We start from the raw sequence: 23,847 nt of genomic DNA, 5'->3' as shown, positions 1-23,847 counted from the left end.
GACTGTCTTGGTGTGTTTGGACCATGATAGTTCGTTGGTGATGTGGACACCAAGGAACTTGAAGCTCTCAACCTGTTTCACTACAGCCCCGTCGATGAGAATGGGGGCGTGCTCAGTCCTCTTTTTTTTCCTGTAGTCCACAATCATCTCCTTTGTCTTGGTCACGTTGAGGGAGAGGTTGTTATCCTGGCACCACACGGCCAGGTCTCTGACCTCCTCCCTATAGGCTGTCTCATCGTTGTCGGTGATCAGGCCTACCACTGTTGTGTCGTCGGCAAACTTAATGATGGTGTTGGAGTCGTGCCTGGCCATGCAGTCATGGGTGAACAGGGAGTACAGGAGGGGACTGAGCACGCACCCCTGAGGGGCCCCAGTGTTGAGGATCAGTGTGGCAGATGTGTTGTTACCTACCCTTACCACCTGGGGGCGGCCCGTCAGGAAGTCCAGGATCCAGTTGCAGAGGGAGGTGTTTAGTCCCAGGATCCTTAGCTTAGTGATGAGCTTTGAGGGCACTATGGTGTTGAATGCTGAGCTGTAGTCAATGAATAGCATTCTCACGTAGGTGTTACTCTTGTCCAGGTGGGAAAGGGCAGTGTGGAGAGCAAGAGAGATTGCATCATCTGTGGATCTGTTGGGGCTGTATGCAAATTGGAGTGGGTCTAGGGTTTCTGGGATAATGGTGTTGATGTGAGCCATGACCAGCCTTTCAAAGCACTTCATGGCACATACTCAGTGTGCATCCCAAGTGGCACCCTATTCCCATGAAGCTAGGGTTACGGTTGTGGTTGAGACTAGGGTTAGGGTTGAACCAGGATGTGGACATGAAGCTAGGGTTAGGGTTACGGTTGTGGTTGAGGGTTAGGGTTGAACCATGATGTGGACATGAAGCTAGGGTTAGGGTTGTGGATGAGGCTAGGGTTGAACCAGGATGTGGTCATGAAGCTAGAGTTAGGGTTGTGGATTAGGCTAGGGTTGAACCAGGATGTGGTCATGAAGCTAGAGTTAGGGTTAGGTATAGGGTGCCATTTGGGACGAAAAATACTGTACTCTGTGTCTACAGTCATACATCTGACTGATAAAAACCAAATGCCTTTGTTCAAAAGATCTAGTTTGCATCTCAAATAGCAACCAATTCACTACACTTCCCTTATGGGCCCAGGTATAAAGTAGCACACTATAAAGGGAATAGGGTGCCATTTGGGACGTAACCACACTCTATGTCTACAGTGATATACTGTATGTGTCACAAAGCCTTTGTTCAATAGATCTAATCAGCACTCAGAAGAGAGACTTTTTATGGACAAACTTTCCCTAACTCAAAACGCAGGCACTTCAGAACACGGCTTGATTCGTATAAAATTGATTGGCCATCCGGCTCCATATACTCCAGTGTGGTTAGATTGCTTTGGGGGGAAATGTATTGTCAAATCAAATCAAATTGTATTTGTCACATGCGCTGAATACAACTGGTGTAGACCTTACAGTGAAATGCTTACTTACAAGCCCTTAACCAACAATGCAGTTTTAAGAAAGAATACCCAAAAAAAGAAAAATTACACAAAAAATACAATATAAAATAATAAGCAATAAAAGTAACAAATAATTAAAGAGCAGCAGTAAAAATAACAATAGCGAGGCTATATACAGGGGATACCGGTACCGAGTCAATGTGTGGGGGCACTGGTTAGTCGAGGTAATTGAGGTAATATGTATATGTAGGTAGAGTTATTAAAGTGACTATGCATAGATAATAAACAGAGAGTAGCAGCAGCGTAAAAGAGGGGGAGAGGGGGCAATACAAATAGTCTGGGTAGCCATGATTAGATGTTCAGGAGTCTTATGGCTTGGGGGTAGAAGCTGTTAAGAAGCCTCTTGGACCTAGACTCGCCGCTCCAGTACCGCTTGGTCATTGTGTCTCTGCTCTGGCAAACAATCAAAATGAATGATTCTACTGCAGATCATTTGGAGAAGGTGATTTATTTTGGTTACCTTGCCAAACACTGACTTTTCCTTACTATTCTTTTGAATAACGGGTTATTCTGGAATGGTTGTCTGGGGGGGTGAGGGGGTGGAGGTCCTTCAGGGCAGGCCCAGAGCTGACGTACACTACTCTAAAGGACTTTAAGCTCATTAAATGGATGGTATAAGGGTTATGCTACATTTGGCAAAGCACAAGATATTAGGACATGTTATTACACGCCTAAATAATATGACATGATTTGTGGAGCGTACTGTATATGTAGGTCTAAGAAAGGGTTTAGGAAAGCCTTAGAAGATATACTGATTTGTGACCGAATTTCAAATAGGGAAAATTGAACTCCTGCTGCCTGTGTGTGTTGTGGAGGGAGAATAGTGAGAGAACACACACACACACACACACACACACACACACAGCCGGAGGGTAAGGGTTGTCCCCTCAGGAGACAGACAGATACAATTAATATCCTATTTCCCTCCATTACTCACCAGTCCCTGGAAGAATTTTATAAAATAATTACAGCGGTGTGTGTGTGTGTTCTCGGCGGGGTGTTTGCTTTGGAAGCAAAGAGAATAAGAGATGAATAAAGATCAAGCTTAGCAAAGACGTTCTCCCCTGAGAGAACTTCTGCTCAAGCAAGATTTAACAAAATGGAGATTCCACGCGAGCGGAAAATATTTTTGGTATCTCAGATTGTTCTGGCAATTCTCACATGGAAACTTCATTGGGAGGAAGGATGTTTGAAATGCTTTTTACATTTGTATCACAAACCATTTCTGAGAAAATCATGATGAAATTGGCAATTTTAGGCCCTTTTTACACCTAGACATGCTTCCTGTAAAGACCCTATGATCTGTGAACCGTACATGATACAGACACCATCTTGGAGTCATTATACTCCTTATAGTGTGCTCTAAAATATGGAGTATGTCTAGATTCTTTAAAAAATAATAACTCTGGAAATTTGACATGTTTGAAGAGTATATTGTTAAATAATATGTCTAAATATAAGCAAAATCAAAAAGGGTAGTTGAGATATTCATATTTTTTATGTTGAATAAATGAATGTGAAAATGTGTATTTCAGAATCTAGACATTCTCCATATTTTAGAGCACACTATAAGGAGTATAATGACTCCAAGATGGTGTCTGTATCATGTACGGTTCAAAGATCATAGGGTCTTTACAGGAAGCATGTCTAGGTCTAAAAAGGGCCTAAAATGGCTAATTTCATCATGATTTTTTTTTGGGGGGGAGATACAAAATGTCAAAAGCATGTTAAACATCCTTCCTCCCAATGAAGTTCCTGTGTGAGAATTGCCAGAACAATTTGAGATACCAAAAATATTTTCCGCTCCAGCTGGTGTGGAATCGCCCTAGAACACTCCTATTCACACATCTCAGAAAGAGGCCCCAACCTCCTCTCACCATCATCACTATCCATATGGACAGCTAGACCCAACCAAACAGATGGCCACACACACACACACCACTGAGCGTCAGATCATAGGGATGTAGCACCGTCCCTGTAGGGAGACCGTCTGTGCAGCAAACTGCTCTAAAACAAGCATATCCATCCAGTGTGTGTGTGTGCACAGGTATGCACAGATGTGTGTGTGTGTGCGCACACAGGTGCACGCACAGGTATGCACAATCACACGTACAGTGTGTACACAAGTGTGAATAAATAAATGTGTGTGTGCGTGTTTGTGCTGAGGGTCTTAGTGTGTTGTGAAATCTGTTATGAATGTATTGTCATGTTTTTAAAATTGTATAACTGCCTTCATTTTTCTGGACCCCAGGAAGAGTAGCTGCTGCCTTTGCAGGAACTAATGGGGATCCATAATAAATACAAGTTTGGTGGGTTAGAGAACCCTTCTGACTGCAGACTCAGTATGCTGGTTAGGTTAGCATCAGCCCAGGCCAGGCTTCATCAGTTAGGGGGAAACACATTGTTTGGTAATGTGATTCCCTGGCTGCCTGGTGGAAGCCACTGAGGGAACCAGGGTTTCTAATTAATAATGAATGGAGAGATAGACGACAGATGCATGTTGCATTAAGCAACTCACCCCATCTCTGTATGGGGACATCAGGCTAGTTTGTCTGTTTTCATAAAAACATACGACTGTTTAGTTATTGTTTTTTTAAAGTCACTAGAGGGTGATAACCTGCTAAAATTACTAGAATGTGAAAAAATGTAATCTTTATCTGTTGACACCAGTACTGTCCTGAAGCCAGACTAAACATGACTAGTAACAGTTTCTACTCCACTCCACTCCACTCCACTCCACTCCACTCCACTCCACTCCACTCCACTCCACTCCACTCCACTCCACTCCACTCCGTATGTGAATGGCTATGTGATGCAGAACAGAGTTTGACAGAAACATCTGTAGGACAACGTTTAAGAACAGATTGCTCTCTTCATTTGCAAGACTGTGTCTGCGGCCCAAATGGCACACTATTCCCTATATAGTGCACTAGTGGGCCAGGGCACTACATAGGGATGCAGCCTATGAGACACAAATCCTGCCTCTGCTCCTATCCAATGGTGTGGTTGCAGGCCTAAGGCAGAAGACAAGATACACTTTCATCCTGCATCCCTCCATATATTCCCAGCCAGAGTAGGGCAGAGTGTTTGCTGAGTGCTGTGTGACTAACAGTGTGCTGGTGCACACTACTCAGCTCTCCTGTGCCAGGAATGCGGAGGAGTGTTCTCTCAGATCAGTGCACCGCACAAGCACGGCCACAAATTGTTTTTTCATCCAGGGGAATGAAAAATGATTGTGAAATATATCACTAATCACTTTTTTTTCTTCCCATTGGAGTATAATATACAGTGCAAGTCAGTGTCTGGGAAACGGCTTTCATCAACGGTCTATTCTTCTTCCAAGACTGTATTACCCAGATTTCTACTATGGGTAATATCCTACAGTGGGATGGATGAACATTGTGGGTAATATCTTACAGTGGGATCGATTAACATTCTGGGTAACATCCTAGAGTGGGATGGATAAACATTGTGGGTAACATCCTACGGTGGGATGGATAAACATTGTGGGTATATTCTACAGTGGGATGGATAAACATTGTGGGTAATATCCTACAGTGGGATGGATAAACATTGTGGGTAACATCCTAGAGTGGGATGGATAAACATTGTGGGTAACATCCTAGAGTGGGATGGATAAACATTGTGGGTAACATCCTACAGTGGGATGGATAAACATTGTGGGTAACATCCTACAGTGGGATGGATAAACATTGTGGGTAATATCCTACAGTGGGATGGATAAACATTGTGGGTAACATCCTAGAGTGGGATGGATAAACATTGTGGGTAACATCCTAGAGTGGGATGGATAAACATTGTGGGTAACATCCTACAGTGGGATGGATAAACATTGTGGGTAACATCCTACAGTGGGATGGATAAACATTGTGGGTAACATCCTAGAGTGGGATGGATAAACATTGTGGGTAATATCCTACAGTGGGATGGATAAACATTGTGGGTAACATCCTAGAGTGGGATGGATAAACATTGTGGGTAACATCCTAGAGTGGGATGGATAAACATTGTGGGTAACATCCTACAGTGAGTAACATAATTGTGGGTAACATCATTGTGGGTAACATCCTAGAGTGGGATGGATAAACATTGTGGGTAACATCCTAGAGTGGGATGGATAAACATTGTGGGTAACATCCTACAGTGAGTAACATAATTGTGGGTAACATCATTGTGGGTAACATCCTAGAGTGGGATGGATAAACATTGTGGGTAACATCCTAGAGTGGGATGGATAAACATTGTGGGTAACATCCTAGAGTGGGATGGATAAACATTGTGGGTAACATCCTAGAGTGGGATGGATAAACATTGTGGGTAACATCCTACAGTGGTATGGATAAACATTGTGGGTAACATCCTAGAGTGGGATGGATAAACATTGTGGGTAACATCCTACAGTGAGTAACATAATTGTGGGTAACATCATTGTGGGTAACATCCTAGAGTGGGATGGATAAACATTGTGGGTAACATCCTAGAGTGGGATGGATAAACATTGTGGGTAACATCCTACAGTGAGTAACATAATTGTGGGTAACATCATTGTGGGTAACATCCTAGAGTGGGATGGATAAACATTGTGGGTAACATCCTAGAGTGGGATGGATAAACATTGTGGGTAACATCCTACAGTGGTATGGATAAACATTGTGGGTAACATCCTACAGTGGGATGGATAAACATTGTGGGTAACATCATTGTGGGTAATATCCTACAGTGGGATGGATAAACATTGTGGGTAGCATCCTAGAGTGGGATGGATAAACATTGTGGGTAACATCCTACAGTGGGATGGATGAACATTGTGGGTAACATCCTACAGTGAGTAACATAATTGTGGGTAACATCATTGTGGGTAACATCCTAGAGTGGGATGTCTTTCTCCAGTCTTTCTATTCATCCTGGTAGTTTCATCAATCATAACTTCAAAGTCAAGTCTTGATTGGCTGGACCGACCTCGCTCATGCAGTTTCCTCATACAGCCGCTGTGTCTCCACCGAGAGAGGACGGTCTAGTCAATCAAGGCTTGGAGACCAGAGACTACTGTCACGTAGAAACAGCTGAAGACAGCAGCATCACAGCCACATTTGTTTACAGCAGCAAACCGAGGGGCTAATATAAAGCAGAACGTGTTGTGTTCACAGATTCATTTCTGAGGATGCGTCCCAAATTGCACCCTATTCCCTATATAGTACACTACTTTTGACCTGGACCCTGGGCTCTGATCAAAAGTAGTGCACTATATAGGGTAGAGGGTGCCATTTGGGATGCAGACGGAGTCATACGCCTCATAGAAAATATGATTCAAATGTTGTGTCTGTGTGCCAGAAAGCTCTCCAGGAAGATAATGATAGCCTTGTGTGACAGGCTCTCTATCCCTGGCAGCACAGTGCCTTGTAACGTCTGATCATTATATCCAGAGCCCAGCAATAATGACAAACCTCCACACCACAGTCAGAAAAGACTTTCCCCTTAAAAGATGCGGTGGTCAAGTGGTAAATCCACTGCTTTTGGCAACGTACTCATGAGATAATGTCTTGTGAAGTATGCGGTCGGCACAGCCATCCTGTATCAGCCTGGAACGATCGCTGCGTCCCAATTGGCACCCTATTCCTTATGTATGGTCAAAAGGTAGTGCACTTTATAGAGAATAGGGTGTAATTTGGGATGCAAACATTGTGTCTTGGCTCCCATGGGCAGCAGAGCCTTCTGGGTAATTTGATTCTGGTTGTGTGGTGTGGTATGGTTGGGTAGGTTGGGGGGGGGTCATTAGAAGACACTAAATAAATACGGGCAATCATATCATATGTTCACTCTGACGACAACAACCCAGCAGCAATACTCCTGAGTGGCGCAGTGGTCTAAGGCACTAGCTCAGTTGATAGAGCATGGCGTTTGCAACGCCAGGGTTGTGGGTTCGATTCCCACGGGGGGCCAGTATAAAAAAAAATATATATATATATTCACTAACTGTAAGTCGCTCTGGATAAGAGCGTCTGCTAAATGACTAAAATGTAAATGTAAAATGCAATAGGATAAAAGCTCCTCCCACCCACTCACTGTACATTCTGTAACTTATATTGAGTTTTGGTCACATTGTTGATCTTGACACAAACACCACCTTGCCCTGCACAGTTGACTGTTCCTATGGTCATTGATGGTTTGTGAGACAAGCAGCACATGCTTCACTATGGTGGATTTTATTTTAGGAGTGACTTTTCCTCTGGATATAATAGTGGTGGCAACATCAAAGACATAAACACACACACCCTCTCCTGGCTATTAAACTACTCAAAACAACTAGAATAACCACTTCTCCACTGAGATATACCACACACACACACACACCAACTCCCTGTGGTTACTGGCGTGGCCTCCACATACATTAACCAACAGTGTGATAGTGATGTTTGCACTTTATACCCTGACAAACATGGGCACCACACGTTTATCTATACTGTGTGTGCAGGAGGAGGCTACAGCCAGCAACTGCTGTTTCACTCTCAGTCTGTTTGAGCAGCTGTGGCACTTTTCCAGTTCATATTCTGAACATTTCTGACATCAGTATTTCCTATCCTCTACATCAGGGCTCTCCAACCCTGTTCCTGGAGAGATACCGTCCTGTAGGTTTTCACTACAACCCTGTTCCTGGAGAGATACCGTCCTGTAGGTTTTCACTCCAACCCTGTTCCTGGAGAGATACCGTCCTGTAGGTTTTCACTCCAACCCTGCTCCTGGAGAGCTACCGTCCTGTAGGTTTTCACTACAACCCTAATCTAGCGCACCTGATTCGAATAATTAGCTGGTTGATAAGATGAACGAGGTTAGTTACAACTGGGGTTGGAGTGAAAACCTCCAGGAAGGTAGCTCTTCAGGAACAGGGTTGGAGACCCCTGCTCTACATGATTGACTCATAAACCCAGAGAATATTCTAGGCAGCTGATCCTATAGGTATCTAAAGACACTCAGACCACAGCATATATGGCATCTTGCCAACTAGTGAGTGACCGACTTCAAATGTTTTACTGGGAATAAACAAGTATTTTTGAAATGTCACATCAAGCCCCAGTCTTCATGGGGGCATGATGGAAAATGGTAGATTTAGGTAGAGGGACCCCATCCCTGGTGTCTCTACCAACCAAATATAGCAGTGGCCAAACTTGCCAGTCAACAAGTGGATTATGGGGACAATTGCGAATTTTATGATAGTTATCCAAACAAAACCACATGTACATCAATGACAATTCCAACCCTACAATCTCAGCCTCTTCATTGAGAGAGGCGTTCACTTCCTATCCAAGATGATGCCTCACTGAAACCAGACTCAAGAAGGTATGCCTTAAAAACACATTAACACACATTATCTTTGCCAACGACTAGACTGGTCTGTCACTCTCAATCAAGCTCTTGAACGTGGAACGTTTATCGTTCTATGTTCAGCGGCAGAGGGCAGAGGAGGTTAAAGAGAGCAAGACATGAGAGAAGGAATTAAATGAATTATTATCGACGCGAACGTAGCCGACTGGTGTCGTGACTTATTGGGTGATGTCTGTCAATTACGCACAGATCGAGATTTAAAAAAAGTTACATTATGTGTATCACAAACGAAATTCATGCATGCCAGCTTTGACACAGTTAGCTCACAAGCCCCTATATTAATTGCATTATGCAATAAATATGAGAGAGAGAGAGAGAGAGAGAGAGAGAGAGAGAATAACGAGGGTGATAATATTATCATTGATAAGCCTAACAAATAATAACATGTTATTATAAGGCCAAATAATATATATAGGAAATTGTTTGTTATTTGTTTTATCAAACAACATATTTTCATTTAAGACTCTTACCAGAAGACACTGATGAACCCGACAAACTTGAGTTGCTGGATGCTGCCATCCCAATCCGCTTCAGGCTCGGTCTGGTCACTCGCGGTCGGTCGAGGTGCGCTCACAGCCCGTCCCCGGTAGTCCGTCCATCTCACTATGTCACATAGCGTAGCCTACTCTCACTCACTGCTTTGGCACGAACTGACACTGTTTATTTCACGTCCGTTTTCGTTCCTTCTGAATTCCTGTTCTTGTAGGTGTAACGTTCCAGCGCGCTTTCACTTCTCTCTGTTCCTTTCCCTGGCGGTTCCCTGCGCGCCGTATGTTGTCGCATTTACTGTAGCTCCACTCACTGGCAGTAGTGTAAAAAATAGTCAAGCGACAGGATCACAGGAACAAGATCAACTTTCGATCATCTTGTCTAAATGCACAACTATACACAACATTAAAGTTTGTCAAATGTATCCACTGGAAGGGCGGCATATGCTTTCGCCATGTTGAATAAAAAATACACTATCGTTTCCATGTGGTGGTGCCACTTCTGGGATCGAATAAACACACTAGACTGGGACGGAGCCGCCTTCTTAAAGTGGAAGTATTCAGTAAACTGAAATAGACGTCTGAACTCCAGTCAATCGGAAGCAAATCTATTCCTCTGAGCTCTGACCTTTGATTTCAATATGATGATGATGATGATGATGATGATGATGATGATGATGATGATGACAGAGTGCGTGAGTGCAGGGCAGGCTGCTGCTGGTTCAGAGGTTCACTCCCAACTGCCATAATAAAATCAAATAGCCAGAATAAAATACATATTTGAGGATGTTTAATCAGAATATAAACTCTATAAGACTATATTGCATGTATTCAACTCCAAACCATAAAGTCCATTTACACCCTTTAATCATAATAATAATAATAATAATATAATAAGCCATTTAGCAGACGCTTTTATCCAAAGCGACTTACAGTCATGTGTGCATACATTTTTATGTATGGGTGGTCCCGGGGATCGAACCCACTACCCTGGCGTTACAAGCGCCATGCTCTACCAATTGAGCTACAGAGGACCACAGATCCATAGGAGATTGATTTCCACAGCCTAAAAAAATAGTTTTTCTCTAAACTATATAGGCCGTGTTTACACAGGCAGCCCAATTCTGATATTTTTTGCACTAACTGATCTTTTGACCAATCAGATCTGAAATGTATATATTATTAAAAGATCTGACGTGATTGGTCAAAAGACCAATTAGTGGAAAAAATATCAGAATTGGGCTGCCTGTGTAAACGCAGCCTTTGTCACCTCACATAGCATGCATGTGTCTGTGTGACCACATAATTCATAATTCATCTATTTACCTAGGCATACTAAAATGTCTCCCAAGATTAGGGGAATGTGTCCATTTTTGAGTGTAGGACCTAGCCTGCATTTGGTAAAAATGTTACTGCCTCACTTCATTGATTAACCATGTGCAAATAAATAAATCACCCAAGATTAACAAGTGAATAGGCCTACATCAATTTATCTAAAACCATATAGGCTAAAAATACACTGCCTGGAGAAGTGTTTTACAAGAAAACAGTAACATTCAAGAACCATCAGGATAGATCGTAAACAAATGGTGCCGAATGTAGCAGTTGCGAAAGTTCTTTGACATGAAGAAATGTTGAGTACCGGAAATGGACTGTTGGGATGAAGGATCAGATTACATGAAATCACATGATCGCTCACCCAGTTGATCATGTGACCAATGGATTTTTTTAAACAACAGCGGCGCAGCAACGTCAAACTACAGATGGTTTGATTTATCTTGCTTCAATAACACGGATTAGCTGGCTGCTCTGAATTCCATCCGAGGCGAGCGCAAATGATGGGGTATGTTTGCAAAATAAAGCTGTATGGAAGCCTGGTCATTGGATTATTCAGTGCAGTTCTCTCAATGGTTATTTGACTAGGCTAGTTACCTAGTTCCTTCTTATGTATTGAACATACATGAAAAAGACATGCGCAAACTAGCTAAAGCAGAAAGTTGGACATTTGATAATGCAAAAAGTGTGAGAATTAAAATTGTGTCGAAACTGAACTATCACATTTCTCTGCTTTCTACTCATCTCTGACAGAATGTTAAAGGAGACGCTGTGTGTCCTTCTCCTGTGGGCTTCCCTGGAGGCAGCGCAGTCAAGGGGCTGCTCGAGTTTCTTCTGCCGGAAATCTCACCGTGTCAGCGCGCTCTCCAGAGGATCCGACCCCGGCAAGCCGCTCTTTCTCACCCCCTACCTGGAAAAGGGCAACATCGAAGAGGGTAGGTTGGTTTACTTTACTCAGAAACTATATTTTGTTAATTTGTTAATACTGTCCCAAATGTTGTACATGGCAGTAGTCAAGTTTTCAAAAACTGATGATGATGCGAAATGCATTTTGCATCATCAACACAGTTAGGATCCCCATTAGCTGTTGCACTATGCAGCAGCTACTCTGCCTGGGGTCCATGCCACAAAACATGACATGACAGAGTGCAGAACAGTTCTTACAATGTTGCTACGTTAACATCATGAATGTTACAGTATTACACAGTAGTCTAATAAAGACTAATTGTAGTGTTCAGATTAAACTATGCTTGAGACAGTTTTTTTCTGTATATTTGAAAGCAATGATCTCTTCTATCTTTCAGCACGGAAGCAGAGTCTGGTAGGTTCCCTCCCTGGTGCCAATGTGAAGAGTTATGGTGGCTACCTCACTGTCAACAAGAAATACAACAGCAACCTCTACTTCTGGTTCTTCCCTGCTCAGGTACTTTTGACCAGGGCCCTTAGGGAATAGGGTGCAACCCATATCAGCTGCAGTGTTCTCCTCCTCAGTTTCACTCGTGACAAGAATGAATAGCACGTGTTTATCTAGCAATCACCTTTCATCAGCGCCTGTAAATGACTATGTGAATCAGGGCAGAGTTTTATTTGGATTGTACATTTCAACATGTTTCAGAAAACTTAACAAAAGACTTATAGCCCCTTTAAAGTAAGTACAAAACAAGTCCTTTATGCTACCCACATTACCAAGGTCCTAGTAATAAAACAGTGTCAACGACTTAGCCACAAGGTGACAGTGTTGTATTAGAAGGGTTTTGGGTTGAGGCCTGTCACTAAGATAGCTCCAGCATCCACTGTTAGATATCTACTAACTTGTGTCTGTCTCTCTGCAGGAGAGGCCTGAGACCGCTCCAGTCCTGCTGTGGCTGCAGGGGGGTCCTGGGGGCACCTCTATGTTTGGGCTGTTTGTAGAACATGGACCCTACGTTGTATTGAAGAACCTAACAGGTACCAACATGGCCATACGTCTCTGTACTGACCCCTGTCTACTGTATAATAACATGTCTCTCTGTACTGACACCTGTCTACTGTATAATAACATGTCTCTGTACTGACCCCTGTCTACTGTATAATAACATGTCTCTCTGTACTGACCCATGTCTACTGTATAATAACATGTCTCTCTGTACTGACACCTGTCTACTGTATAATAACATGTCTCTGTTCTGACCCCTGTCTACTGTATAATAACATGTCTCTCTGTACTGACCCATGTCTACTGTATAATAACATGTCTCTCTGTACTGACCCCTGTCTACTGTATAATAACATGTCTCTGTACTGACCCCTGTCTACTGTATAATAACATGTCTCTGTTCTGACACCTGTCTACTGTATAATAACATGTCTCTCTGTACTGACACCTGTCTACTGTATAATAACATGTCTCTGTACTGACCCCTGTCTACTGTATAATAACATGTCTCTGTACTGACCCCTGTCTACTGTATAATAACATGTCTCTGTACTGACCCCTGTCTACTGTATAATAACATGTCTCTGTACTGACCCCTGTCTACTGTATAATAACATGTCTCTGTTCTGACACCTGTCTACTGTATAATAACATGTCTCTCTGTACTGACACCTGTCTACTGTATAATAACATGTCTCTGTACTGACCCCTGTCTACTGTATAATAACATGTCTCTGTACTGACACCTGTCTACTGTATAATAACATGTCTCTGTACTGACCCCTGTCTACTGTATAATAACATGTCTCTGTACTGACCCCTGTCTACTGTATAATAACATGTCTCTGTACTGACTCCTGTCTACTGTATAATAACATGTCTCTGTACTGACCCCTGTCTACTGTATAATAACATGTCTCTCTGTACTGACACCTGTCTACTGTATAATAACATGTCTCTCTGTACTGACACCTGTCTACTGTATAATAACATGTCTCTGTACTGACCCCTGTCTACTGTATAATAACATGTCTCTGTACTGACACCTGTCTACTGTATAATAACATGTCTCTGTACTGACACCTGTCTACTGTATAATAACATGTCTCTGTACTGACCCCTGTCTACTGTATAATAACATGTCTCTGTACTGACTCCTGTCTACTGTATAATAACATGTCTCTCTGTACTGACCCATGTCTACTGTATAATAACATGTCTCTCTGTACTGACCCCTGACCCCTGTCTACTGTATAATAACATGTCTCTCTGTACTGACCCCTGTCTACTGTATAATAACATGTCTCTCTGTACTGACCCCTGTCTACTGTATAATAACATGTCTCTCTGTACTGACCCCTGTCATTTTTGGTCATTTCTATTTGATCAGAAAGCCACCTGTCTGTTCCTACTGTAGTGGTAGTCCTTCATCTCTCTCCATGTACAGTGAGGGAAAAAAGTATTTGATCCCCTGCTGATTTTGTACATTTGCCCACTGACAAAGAAATTATCAGTCTATAATTTTAATGGTAGATTTATTTGAACAGTGAGAGACAGAATAACAACAAAAAAATCCAGAAAAACGCATGTCAAAAATGTTATAAATTGATTTGCATTTTAATGAGGGAAATAAGTATTTGACCCCTCTGCAAAACATGACTTAGTACTTGGTGGCAAAACCCTTGTTGGCAATCACAGAGGTCAGACGTTTCTTGTAGTTGGCCACCAGGTTTGCACACATCTCAGGAGGGATTTTGTCCCACTCCTCTTTGCAGATCTTCTCCAAGTCATTAAGGTTTCGAGGCTGAAGTTTGGCAACTCGAACCTTCAGCTCCCTCCACAGATTTTCTATGGGATTAAGGTCTGGAGACTGGCTAGGCCACTCCAGGACCTTAATGTGCTTCTTCTTGAGCCACTCCTTTGTTGCCTTGGCCATGTGTTTTGGGTCATTGTTATGCTGGAATACCCATCCACGACCCATTTTCAATGCCCTGGCTGAGGGAAGGAGGTTCTCACAAAAAATTTGACGGTACATTGCCCCGTCCATTGTCCCTTTGATGCGGTGAAGTTGTCCTGTCCCCTTAGCAGAAAAACACCCCCAAAGCACAATGTTTCCACCTCCATGTTTGACGGTGGGGATGGTGTTCTAGGGGTCATAGGCAGCATTCCTCCTCCTCCAAACACGGCGAGTTGAGTTGATGCCAAAGAGCTCGATTTTGGTCTCATCTGACCACAACACTTTCACCCAGTTCTCCTCTGAATCATTCAGATGTTCATTGGCAAACTTCAGACGGGCCTGTATATGTGCTTTCTTGAGCAGGGGGACCTTGCGGGCGCTGCAGGATTTCAGTCCTTCACGGCGTAGTGTGTTACCAATTGTTTTCTTGGTGACTATGGTTCCAGCTGCCTTGAGATCATTGACAAGATACTCCCGTGTAGTTCTGGGCTGATTCCACACCGTTCTCATGATCATTGCAACTCCACGAGGTGAGATCTTGCATGGAGCCCCAGGCCGAGGGAGATTGACAGTTCTTTTGTGTTTCTTCCATTTGCGAATAATCGCACCAACTGTTGTCACCTTCTCACCAAGCTGCTTGGCGATGGTCTTGTAGCCCATTCCAGCCTTGTGTAGGTCTACAATCTCGTCCCTGACATCCTTGGAGAGCTCTTTGGTCTTGGCCATGGTGGAGAGTTTGGAATCTGATTGATTGATTGCTTCTGTGGACAGGTGTCTTTTATACAGGTAACAAGCTGAGATTAGGAGCACTCCCTTTTAAGAGTGTGCTCCTAATCTCAGCTCGTTACCTGTATAAAAGACACCTGGGAGCCAGAAATCTTTCTGATTGAGAGGGGGTCATACTTATTTCCCTCATTAAAATACAAATCAATTTATAACATTTTTGACATGCGTTTTTCTGGATTTCTTTGTTGTTATTCTGTCTCTCACTGTTCAAATAAACCTACCATTAAATTTATAGACTGATCATTTCTTTGTCAGTGGGCAAACGTACAAAATCAGCAGGGGATCAAATACTTTTTCCCCTCACTGTATCTCTGTTCCTACTGTAGCGGTAGTCCTTCATCTCTCTCCATGTATCTCTTTGTGTATTGATGTGTTAATTCACCTTTTTACAGTGGGCTACAGAGACTATCCCTGGACATCCAGATACTCTGTTCTGTACATCGACAATCCAGTACGTATGAATGGCTTCTACTTCCTCACTGTGAATGAATGTACAGTATGAACACAGTTTGATTGCGTCCCAACTGGCACCGTATTCCCTTTTATAGTGCACTACTTTTGACCAGGTCCTCTGGTCAAAAGTAGTGCACTAAAGAGGGAATAGGGTGCCATTTTAGGACGCAGCCAGAGTGTTTCTTGGCTGCTTTAATAGCTTGCTCTACAAAATGTGTGTAATGTTACCTAATAGCATGTACAGTATGTGATTGTAATGTCAGCTGTGTGTTTTCTTGTCCAGGTAGGAACAGGGTTCAGTTTCACTGATGATGACCAAGGCTTTGCTCAGAACCAGGATGATGTAGGTAGAGATCTGTACAGGTAAGACTGATCACTGAGGTTCTGGGCTCAGTAGGCAGTATTTACACAGACAATTGGTCTTTTGACCAATCAGATCAGCTCTTTTGCCAATACTTATGGGCAAAATATCAGAATTGAGCTGCCTGTGTAAATGCAGCCTTATAGATGCACAGATTACAATATCATTATATCATATTGATGTGGTTCCTGAGATGGTAAATACTTCTCTAAGCATTGTGAAGATCTGATGATCTGGAACACGCCAATGGTCTCTGCTCAGTATACTAGGACCTTGGTTCTGTCACGTGTGGCACTGATTCGTTTTCTCATTGTGTCTTTGTTCAGTGCATTGACTCAGTTCTTCCAGATCTTCCCTGAGTATCAGTCCAATGACTTCTATGCTACAGGAGAGGTGAGTTTGGTGCTGGTCCCCACATCTGTGTTACACACAACATTACACTACATCCTAGTTGGCAAATTCCCCAAAACCTAGCTATAAAGACATCTGCTTTGTATTCCGTTTTCTGACGTTGAACAAGGTCTTACAATTGTTATTTTAGGGTCTTTGCTATAGCAACAAGAATAATATTTCCACATAAAATTGCAATTACATTCTGCAATCAGAACACAGACCCTGACACTGATTGGAATTTTCCTCAGTCCTATGCAGGAAAGTATGTCCCAGCCATTGGTTACTACATCCATAAGCACAACCCCATTGCTAAGGTGAAGATCAACTTCAAGGGGGTTGCCATCGGAGACGGCCTCTGTGACCCAGAGCTGGTGGGTTGTGTTTTAATACACCATTATTTCAACTTTACTCAGCATTGTTTGACACTTCTGATTTAATATGAAATATATCAGTAATATAATTGAAGATATAATAATATATCTCCAGGAGGAAAAAAACAACGTTTCTTTTTTGTTTGTTCTCCATTTGCTCTTTCCCTTGGTCTCACTTGTTCTGACTCACTCACTCACTCACACACACACACACACACACACACACACACACACACACACACACAGATGCTGGGAGGGTATGGAGACTTCCTGTACCAGACAGGTCTGATAGATATGCTCCAGAAGCAGTATGTTGAGCAGCAGACAGCCAACGGGGTGCAGCTCATCCAGCAGGAGAAATGGGTGGAGGCTTTTGAAGTAAGACACTGACTGCATCTGCTGTCGCAATAACCTGTGTGTTTTTGTTGTCCCCTCCACATATCTGAATGTCTTGTCAGTCATTCTGTCAAGGCCTCCAACCTCCTGGTACATTCTTCCACTGTCCTCTTGACCTGCAGGTATTTGACAGCTTGCTGAACGGTGACATTCTGCCGTACCCCTCGTTCTTCCAGAACGCCACTGGCTGCACCAACTACTTCAACTACTTGCAGTGTCGGGTAGGTACACACAGAGCAAGGCTTACACAGACACCTAACTGTTTGAATAATTATATTACCCAGAGAAGGTATATTTCCTGAAGAAAATGGTCTGCTAACAAGGCTTACACACAAATGCATGGTTTAATTAAAGGTTAGATACAGCCCTCCTGTAGCTCAGTTGGTAGAGCATGGCGCTTGCAACGCCAGGGTTGTGGGTTCGATTCCCACGGGGGGCCAGTATGAAAAATGTATGCACTCACTAACTGTAAGTCGCTCTGGATAAGAGCGTCTGCAAAATGACTAAAATTTAGAATAATTATGTTGTGGTTCTCTGTGCTATAGGAGCCTGCAGACCAGGAGTATTTTTCCCAGTTTGTGACGCTGGCGGAGGTGCGGCGCTCCATCCACGTGGGGAACCTGACGTTCCACGACGGCTCGGAGGTGGAGAAACATCTGCTGCAGGACGTCATGAAGAGCATCAAACCCTGGCTCGCCACACTCATGGACAACTACAGGGTGAGAGTCAATGCCCATATCCATCTAGCACCCAAACATGCTAAGGTCCTATTAGTAGCACAGCTATATAATATATGCCATTTAGCAGACGCTTCTATCCAATGACACTGATGCGTGCATGCATTTTATGTATGGGTAGCCCCGGGAATCGAACTCATAATCTTTGCGTTGCAAACGGTATGCTCTACCAACTGAGCCATGGTTTAACTTTGGTTTGCAGTATCGGTTACTAGCTACAGTATCGGTTACTAGCTACAGTATCGGTTACTAGCTACAGTATCGGTTACTAGCTACAGTATCAGTCACTAGCTACAGTATCAGTCACTAGCTACAGTATCAGTCACTAGCTACAGTATCAGTCACTAGCTACAGTATATCACTAGCTACAGTATCAGTCACTAGCTACAGTATCAGTCACTAGCTACAGTATCAGTTACTAGCTACAGTATATCGCTAACTACAGTATCAGTCACTAGCTACAGTATATCACTAACTACAGTATCAGTCACTAGCTACAGTATATCACTAACTACAGTATCAGTCTCTAGCTACAGTATATTACTAGCTACAGTATCAGTCACTAGCTACAGTATCAGTCACTAACTACAGTATCAGTTACTAGCTACAGTATATCACTAACTACAGTATCAGTCACTAGCTACAGTATATCACTAACTACAGTATCAGTCACTAGCTACAGTATCAGTCACTAACTACAGTATCAGTCACTAGCTACAGTATATCACTAACTACAGTATTAGTCACTAACTACAGTATTAGTCGCTAACTACAGTATCAGTCGCTAACTACAGTATCAGTCACTAACTACAGTATCAGTCACTAGCTACAGTATCAGTCACTAGCTACAGTATCAGTCACTAACTACAGTATCAGTCACTAGCTACAGTATATCACTAACTACAGTATCAGTCACTAGCTACAGTATATCACTAACTACAGTATCAGTCACTAGCTACAGTATATCACTAACTACAGTATCAGTCACTAGCTACAGTATCAGTCACTAACTACAGTATCAGTCACTAGCTACAGTATATCACTAACTACAGTATCAGTCACTAGCTACAGTATATCACTAACTACAGTATCAGTCACTAGCTACAGTATATCACTAACTACAGTATCAGTCACTAGCTACAGTATCAGTCACTAACTACAGTATCAGTCACTAGCTACAGTATCAGTCACTAGCTACAGTATCAGTCACTAACTACAGTATCAGTCACTAGCTACAGTATATCACTAACTACAGTATCAGTCACTAGCTACAGTATATCACTAACTACAGTATCAGTCACTAGCTACAGTATATCACTAACTACAGTATCAGTCACTAACTACAGTATCAGTCACTAACTACAGTATCAGTCACTAACTACAGTATCAGTCGCTAACTACAGTATCAGTCACTAGCTACAGTATCAGTCACTAGCTACAGTATCAGTCACTAACTACAGTATCAGTCACTAGCTACAGTATATCACTAACTACAGTATCAGTCACTAGCTACAGTATATCACTAACTACAGTATCAGTCACTAGCTACAGTATATCACTAACTACAGTATCAGTCACTAACTACAGTATCAGTCACTAGCTACAGTATATCACTAACTACAGTATCAGTCACTAGCTACAGTATCAGTCACTAACTACAGTATCAGTCACTAGCTACAGTATATTACTAACTACAGTATATTACTAACTACAGTATCAGTCACTAGCTACAGTATATCACTAGCTACAGTATATCACTAGCTACAGTTTAAGTCACTAACTACAGTATCAGTCACTAGCTACAGTATATCACTAACTACAGTATCAGTCACTAACTACAGTATCAGTCACTAACTACAGTATCAGTCACTAGCTACAGTATATCACTAACTACAGTATCAGTCACTAGCTACAGTATATCACTAACTACAGTATCAGTCACTAGCTACAGTATATCACTAACTACAGTATCAGTCACTAACTACAGTATCAGTCACTAACTACAGTATCAGTCGCTAGCTACAGTATATCACTAACTACAGTATCAGTCACTAGCTACAGTATATCACTAACTACAGTATCAGTCACTAACTACAGTATCAGTCACTAGCTACAGTATCAGTCACTAACTACAGTATCAGTCACTAGCTACAGTGTATTACTAACTACAGTATCAGTCACTAGCTACAGTATATTACTAACTACAGTATCAGTCACTAGCTACAGTATATCACTAGCTACAGTATATCACTAGCTACAGTATCAGTCACTAACTACAGTATCAGTCACTAGCTACAGTATATCACTAACTACAGTATCAGTCACTAGCTACAGTATATCACTAACTACAGTATCAGTCACTAACTACAGTATCAGTCACTAACTACAGTATCAGTCGCTAGCTACAGTATATCACTAACTACAGTATCAGTCACTAGCTACAGTATCAGTCACTAACTACAGTATCAGTCACTAGCTACAGTATATCACTAACTACAGTATCAGTCACTAACTACAGTATCAGTCACTAACTACAGTATCAGTCACTAGCTACAGTATCAGTCACTAGCTACAGTATCAGTCACTAGCTACAGTATCAGTCACTAGCTACAGTATCAGTCACTAACTACAGTATCAGTCACTAGCTACAGTATATCACTAACTACAGTATCAGTCACTAACTACAGTATCAGTCACTAACTACAGTATCAGTCACTAGCTACAGTATCAGTCACTAACTACAGTATCAGTCACTAGCTACAGTATATCACTAACTACAGTATCAGTCACTAACTACAGTATCAGTCACTAACTACAGTATATCACTAACTACAGTATCAGTCACTAACTACAGTATCAGTCACTAACTACAGTATCAGTCGCTAGCTACAGTATATCACTAACTACAGTATCAGTCACTAACTACAGTATCAGTCACTAACTACAGTATCAGTCACTAACTACAGTATCAGTCACTAGCTACAGTATATCACTAACTACAGTATCAGTCGCTAACTACAGTATCAGTCGCTAACTGATACTGGGGCGGCAGGTAGCTTAGTGGTTAAGAGCGTTGTACCAGTAACCGAAAGGTCGCTGGTTCTAATCCCCAAGCCGACTAGGTGAAAAATCTGTCGACGTGCCCTTGAGCAAGGCACTTAACCCTAATTGCTCCTGTAAGTCGCTCTGGATAAGAGCGTCTGCTAAATGACCAATTTATTTTATTTATTTATTTAACTCCTCTCCTCATCTATTTAGAAAGACTAGTTGATTGTTTGGACCACTATACTGTAATCATTTAATAAAAGCCTTATCTCTGTCTTCTGTACACACACACACACACACACACACACACACACACACACACACACACACACACACACACACACACACACACACACACACACAGGTGTTGATCTACAGTGGTCAGCTGGATGTGATTGTGGCGGCCCCACTGACCGAGAGGTTCCTGCCCACGGTGAACTGGACCGGGGCTGATGAGTTCAACAAAGCCCCTCGCTTCCATTGGAAGATCCAGCCAGAGGACACAGAGGTGGCTGGATACGTTCGCCAAGTAGGAGAATTCTACCAGGTGAGTACTGCATGTCTGTCCAGGACTTTACTGGGTATTCAGGGCATTTGGCCAACCTTTAAAATGTTAAAATAGCCTAACTAAACATAATGTGAGTCATTTAGCAAGCTCTCATGCAGAGTGCCTTAGTCAGTGCATTCAACTAAGTTTAGTAGGAAAAAAAAAAACATGTGACAGTTATTGCAAGTAGAGTCTTATTCAAAATCGCTGTTATGAGCAGAATCAGTGCCAGGAAGATAAGATCAACTTTATGGACACCAAGTTTGGAACACAGTGCTCCTGATGGGAAAACTGAACATGACCATGACTATCCCCATGGCCACTGGTTCACGTGCTAAACCTGTCTGACTGTCTGTTTGTCTCCTTGTCATGCAGGTGATTATACGAGGGGGAGGGCACATACTACCGTACGACCAACCAGAGAGGTCCTTTGATATGATTGACAGATTCCTCTCAACACAGGGATTTATTTGAGTTGGCGGAACTGAGCAGGAACACAGTTGATCTGAGTTCCTCCACTTTTGATTCGGTGTGTCTCCAGATTCCCAGTGGCTGTTTATTTCAAACACTATTGATTAGCAAGTTAGTAACCATGGAAAGCCAATTATGCGTGGTAGAGGTCTATCACCTAGAAAATATTAAATGTAATGGATACAAACGTTTGGACAGCTATGCTGCCTTCATCAGGATTTAATGACCTCCTAAATCCTACTTTAACCCTCAGATTGTGACTGATCTCTGATGCACTGCCAATGAATTCTCATGTTTGCTATTCTGTGGATCTGTCAAAATGAATATTTTGCAGTTTTTTGACTGTGGGGAATAATGATTTATGTTGCACATGATCATTATATTTTTGATGAAGAGGTTGGCATGCAATGCAATTGTAATAAAAGGTAGCTTAGTGGTTAAGAGCGTTGTGCTAGTAACCGAAAGGTCGCTGGTTCTAATCCCCGAGCCGACTAGGTGAAAAATCTGTCGATGTGCCCTTGAGCAAGGCACTTAACCCTAATTGCTCCTGTAAGTCGCTCTGGATAAGAGCGTCTGCTAAATGACTATTTATTATAAATGAAACAAACATGGGCCCGTCAACAAGTTCCATGGAGGAACACCAGAGGGCGCTAGTGTTTGAAATACTGTAAATGCCTAGCGGTATTGTCCCTTGTAAATGCGACAAAGTTAATGAAAAAAAAATATATAGTTTCTCTTATACAACTTTAGTAAAAAGTGCCACTATCCAACTTCAGATAATTACTAAGGCCTTTTTATTCTACATGTCAATGAATTTAGTCATACACGAGCATGCTGTTTAATCAAAAATAACAATTCAACTATGAGTAGGCTGCAATACCTGCCTCTGTTTAGATAATAGTAGGTACTACTAAGAGACAACTCAATAACCTTTACAGACAATTATGGCAGCCTGTTTAGAAAGTACTAAACAGTAACAGATAAACAGGCTGAAATGATCATCTAGTGGTTTTGGCATTGAGATGAAGTCTACTCCTTGCTCTGTCACGTACCAAGGCAAACCACCATGCTACTTATTATCTCATTAACTTCAAGTAAGTAGTCTAGACATCTCAATATTTACTGATGGTTTTACAACATTTAAACCTATAACTATTTAATGAGCAATCAATGTTCCGGGCTTTGTATTGGAAACCCATGTGGATTATTGGTCAGTGACAAGTCCTTGGGCCTACCTATTCAGGACATTTATCCCTTCCCACATATTCACACACATCCTATACACAGTACAGCAGGGGTAGGCAACCCTGTTCCTGGAATGCCGCAGGTACTGCATGGTTTGTTCCAACTAGGCACCACACCTGACCAATTGAGCTAATTGATCAGTTCAGTGATTGCCTAAATTCAACACACCTGTCCTTCCAGGTCGGTTAAATCAAAAACATGAATCGCCTGCGGCACTCCAGGACCAGGGTTGCCTACCCCTGCAGTACAGTATCATTAACACATTATCTATATGCATTTACACTGAGTATACAAAACATTAAGAACACCTGCTCTACATTGACTGACCAGGTGAAAGCTATGATCCCTTATTGATGTCACTTGTTAAATCCACTTCAACTCAGTGTAGATGAAGGGGAGGAGACAGGTTAAAGAAGG

The 23,847-nt window shown here is 42.3% G+C and overlaps 2 protein-coding genes across 2 annotated transcripts in view; one reads left to right on the top strand and one right to left on the bottom strand.

The window, feature by feature from the left end:
- The window catches only part of LOC311118490 (beta-chimaerin-like), a 45,706-nt gene extending 35,743 nt beyond the window's left edge, over window positions 1–9,963 (bottom strand). The window contains exon 1 of the mRNA XM_084157635.1: window positions 9,401–9,963. Coding sequence (XP_084013761.1) covers window positions 9,401–9,449 — 49 coding nt within the window. The 5' untranslated portion in view covers window positions 9,450–9,963. The remainder of the gene's footprint in view (window positions 1–9,400) is intronic.
- Window positions 9,964–11,131: 1,168 nt separating this feature from the next.
- On the top strand, window positions 11,132–22,626 carry LOC311118481 (putative serine carboxypeptidase CPVL). Its single transcript, XM_084157634.1, has 13 exons — window positions 11,132–11,261; window positions 11,507–11,688; window positions 12,058–12,176; window positions 12,586–12,700; window positions 15,804–15,862; window positions 16,148–16,227; window positions 16,552–16,618; window positions 16,867–16,989; window positions 17,236–17,367; window positions 17,508–17,606; window positions 17,931–18,104; window positions 21,532–21,714; window positions 22,090–22,626. Exons 1-13 carry the CDS (start codon window positions 11,254–11,256, stop codon window positions 22,186–22,188), a joined length of 1,440 nt encoding a protein of 479 aa, XP_084013760.1. The 5' UTR covers window positions 11,132–11,253; the 3' UTR covers window positions 22,189–22,626.
- The last annotated feature ends 1,221 nt before the right edge of the window (window positions 22,627–23,847 follow it).

Source organism: Coregonus lavaretus, assembly GCF_964263955.1.
Source record: "Coregonus lavaretus genome assembly, chromosome: 3".
Classification (NCBI taxonomy): Eukaryota; Metazoa; Chordata; class Actinopteri; order Salmoniformes; family Salmonidae; genus Coregonus; species Coregonus lavaretus.
Note: the sequence above shows the minus strand (reverse complement) of the source record. Positions and strands in the feature narration are given on the sequence as shown.

Coding starts and splice junctions, on each gene's coding strand:
- LOC311118481 (XM_084157634.1), top strand. Junction 16,228..16,551: donor GTAGGTAGAGATCTGTACAG/GTAAGACTGATC, acceptor GTCTTTGTTCAG/TGCATTGACTCAGTTCTTCC. Junction 16,619..16,866: donor ACTTCTATGCTACAGGAGAG/GTGAGTTTGGTG, acceptor AATTTTCCTCAG/TCCTATGCAGGAAAGTATGT.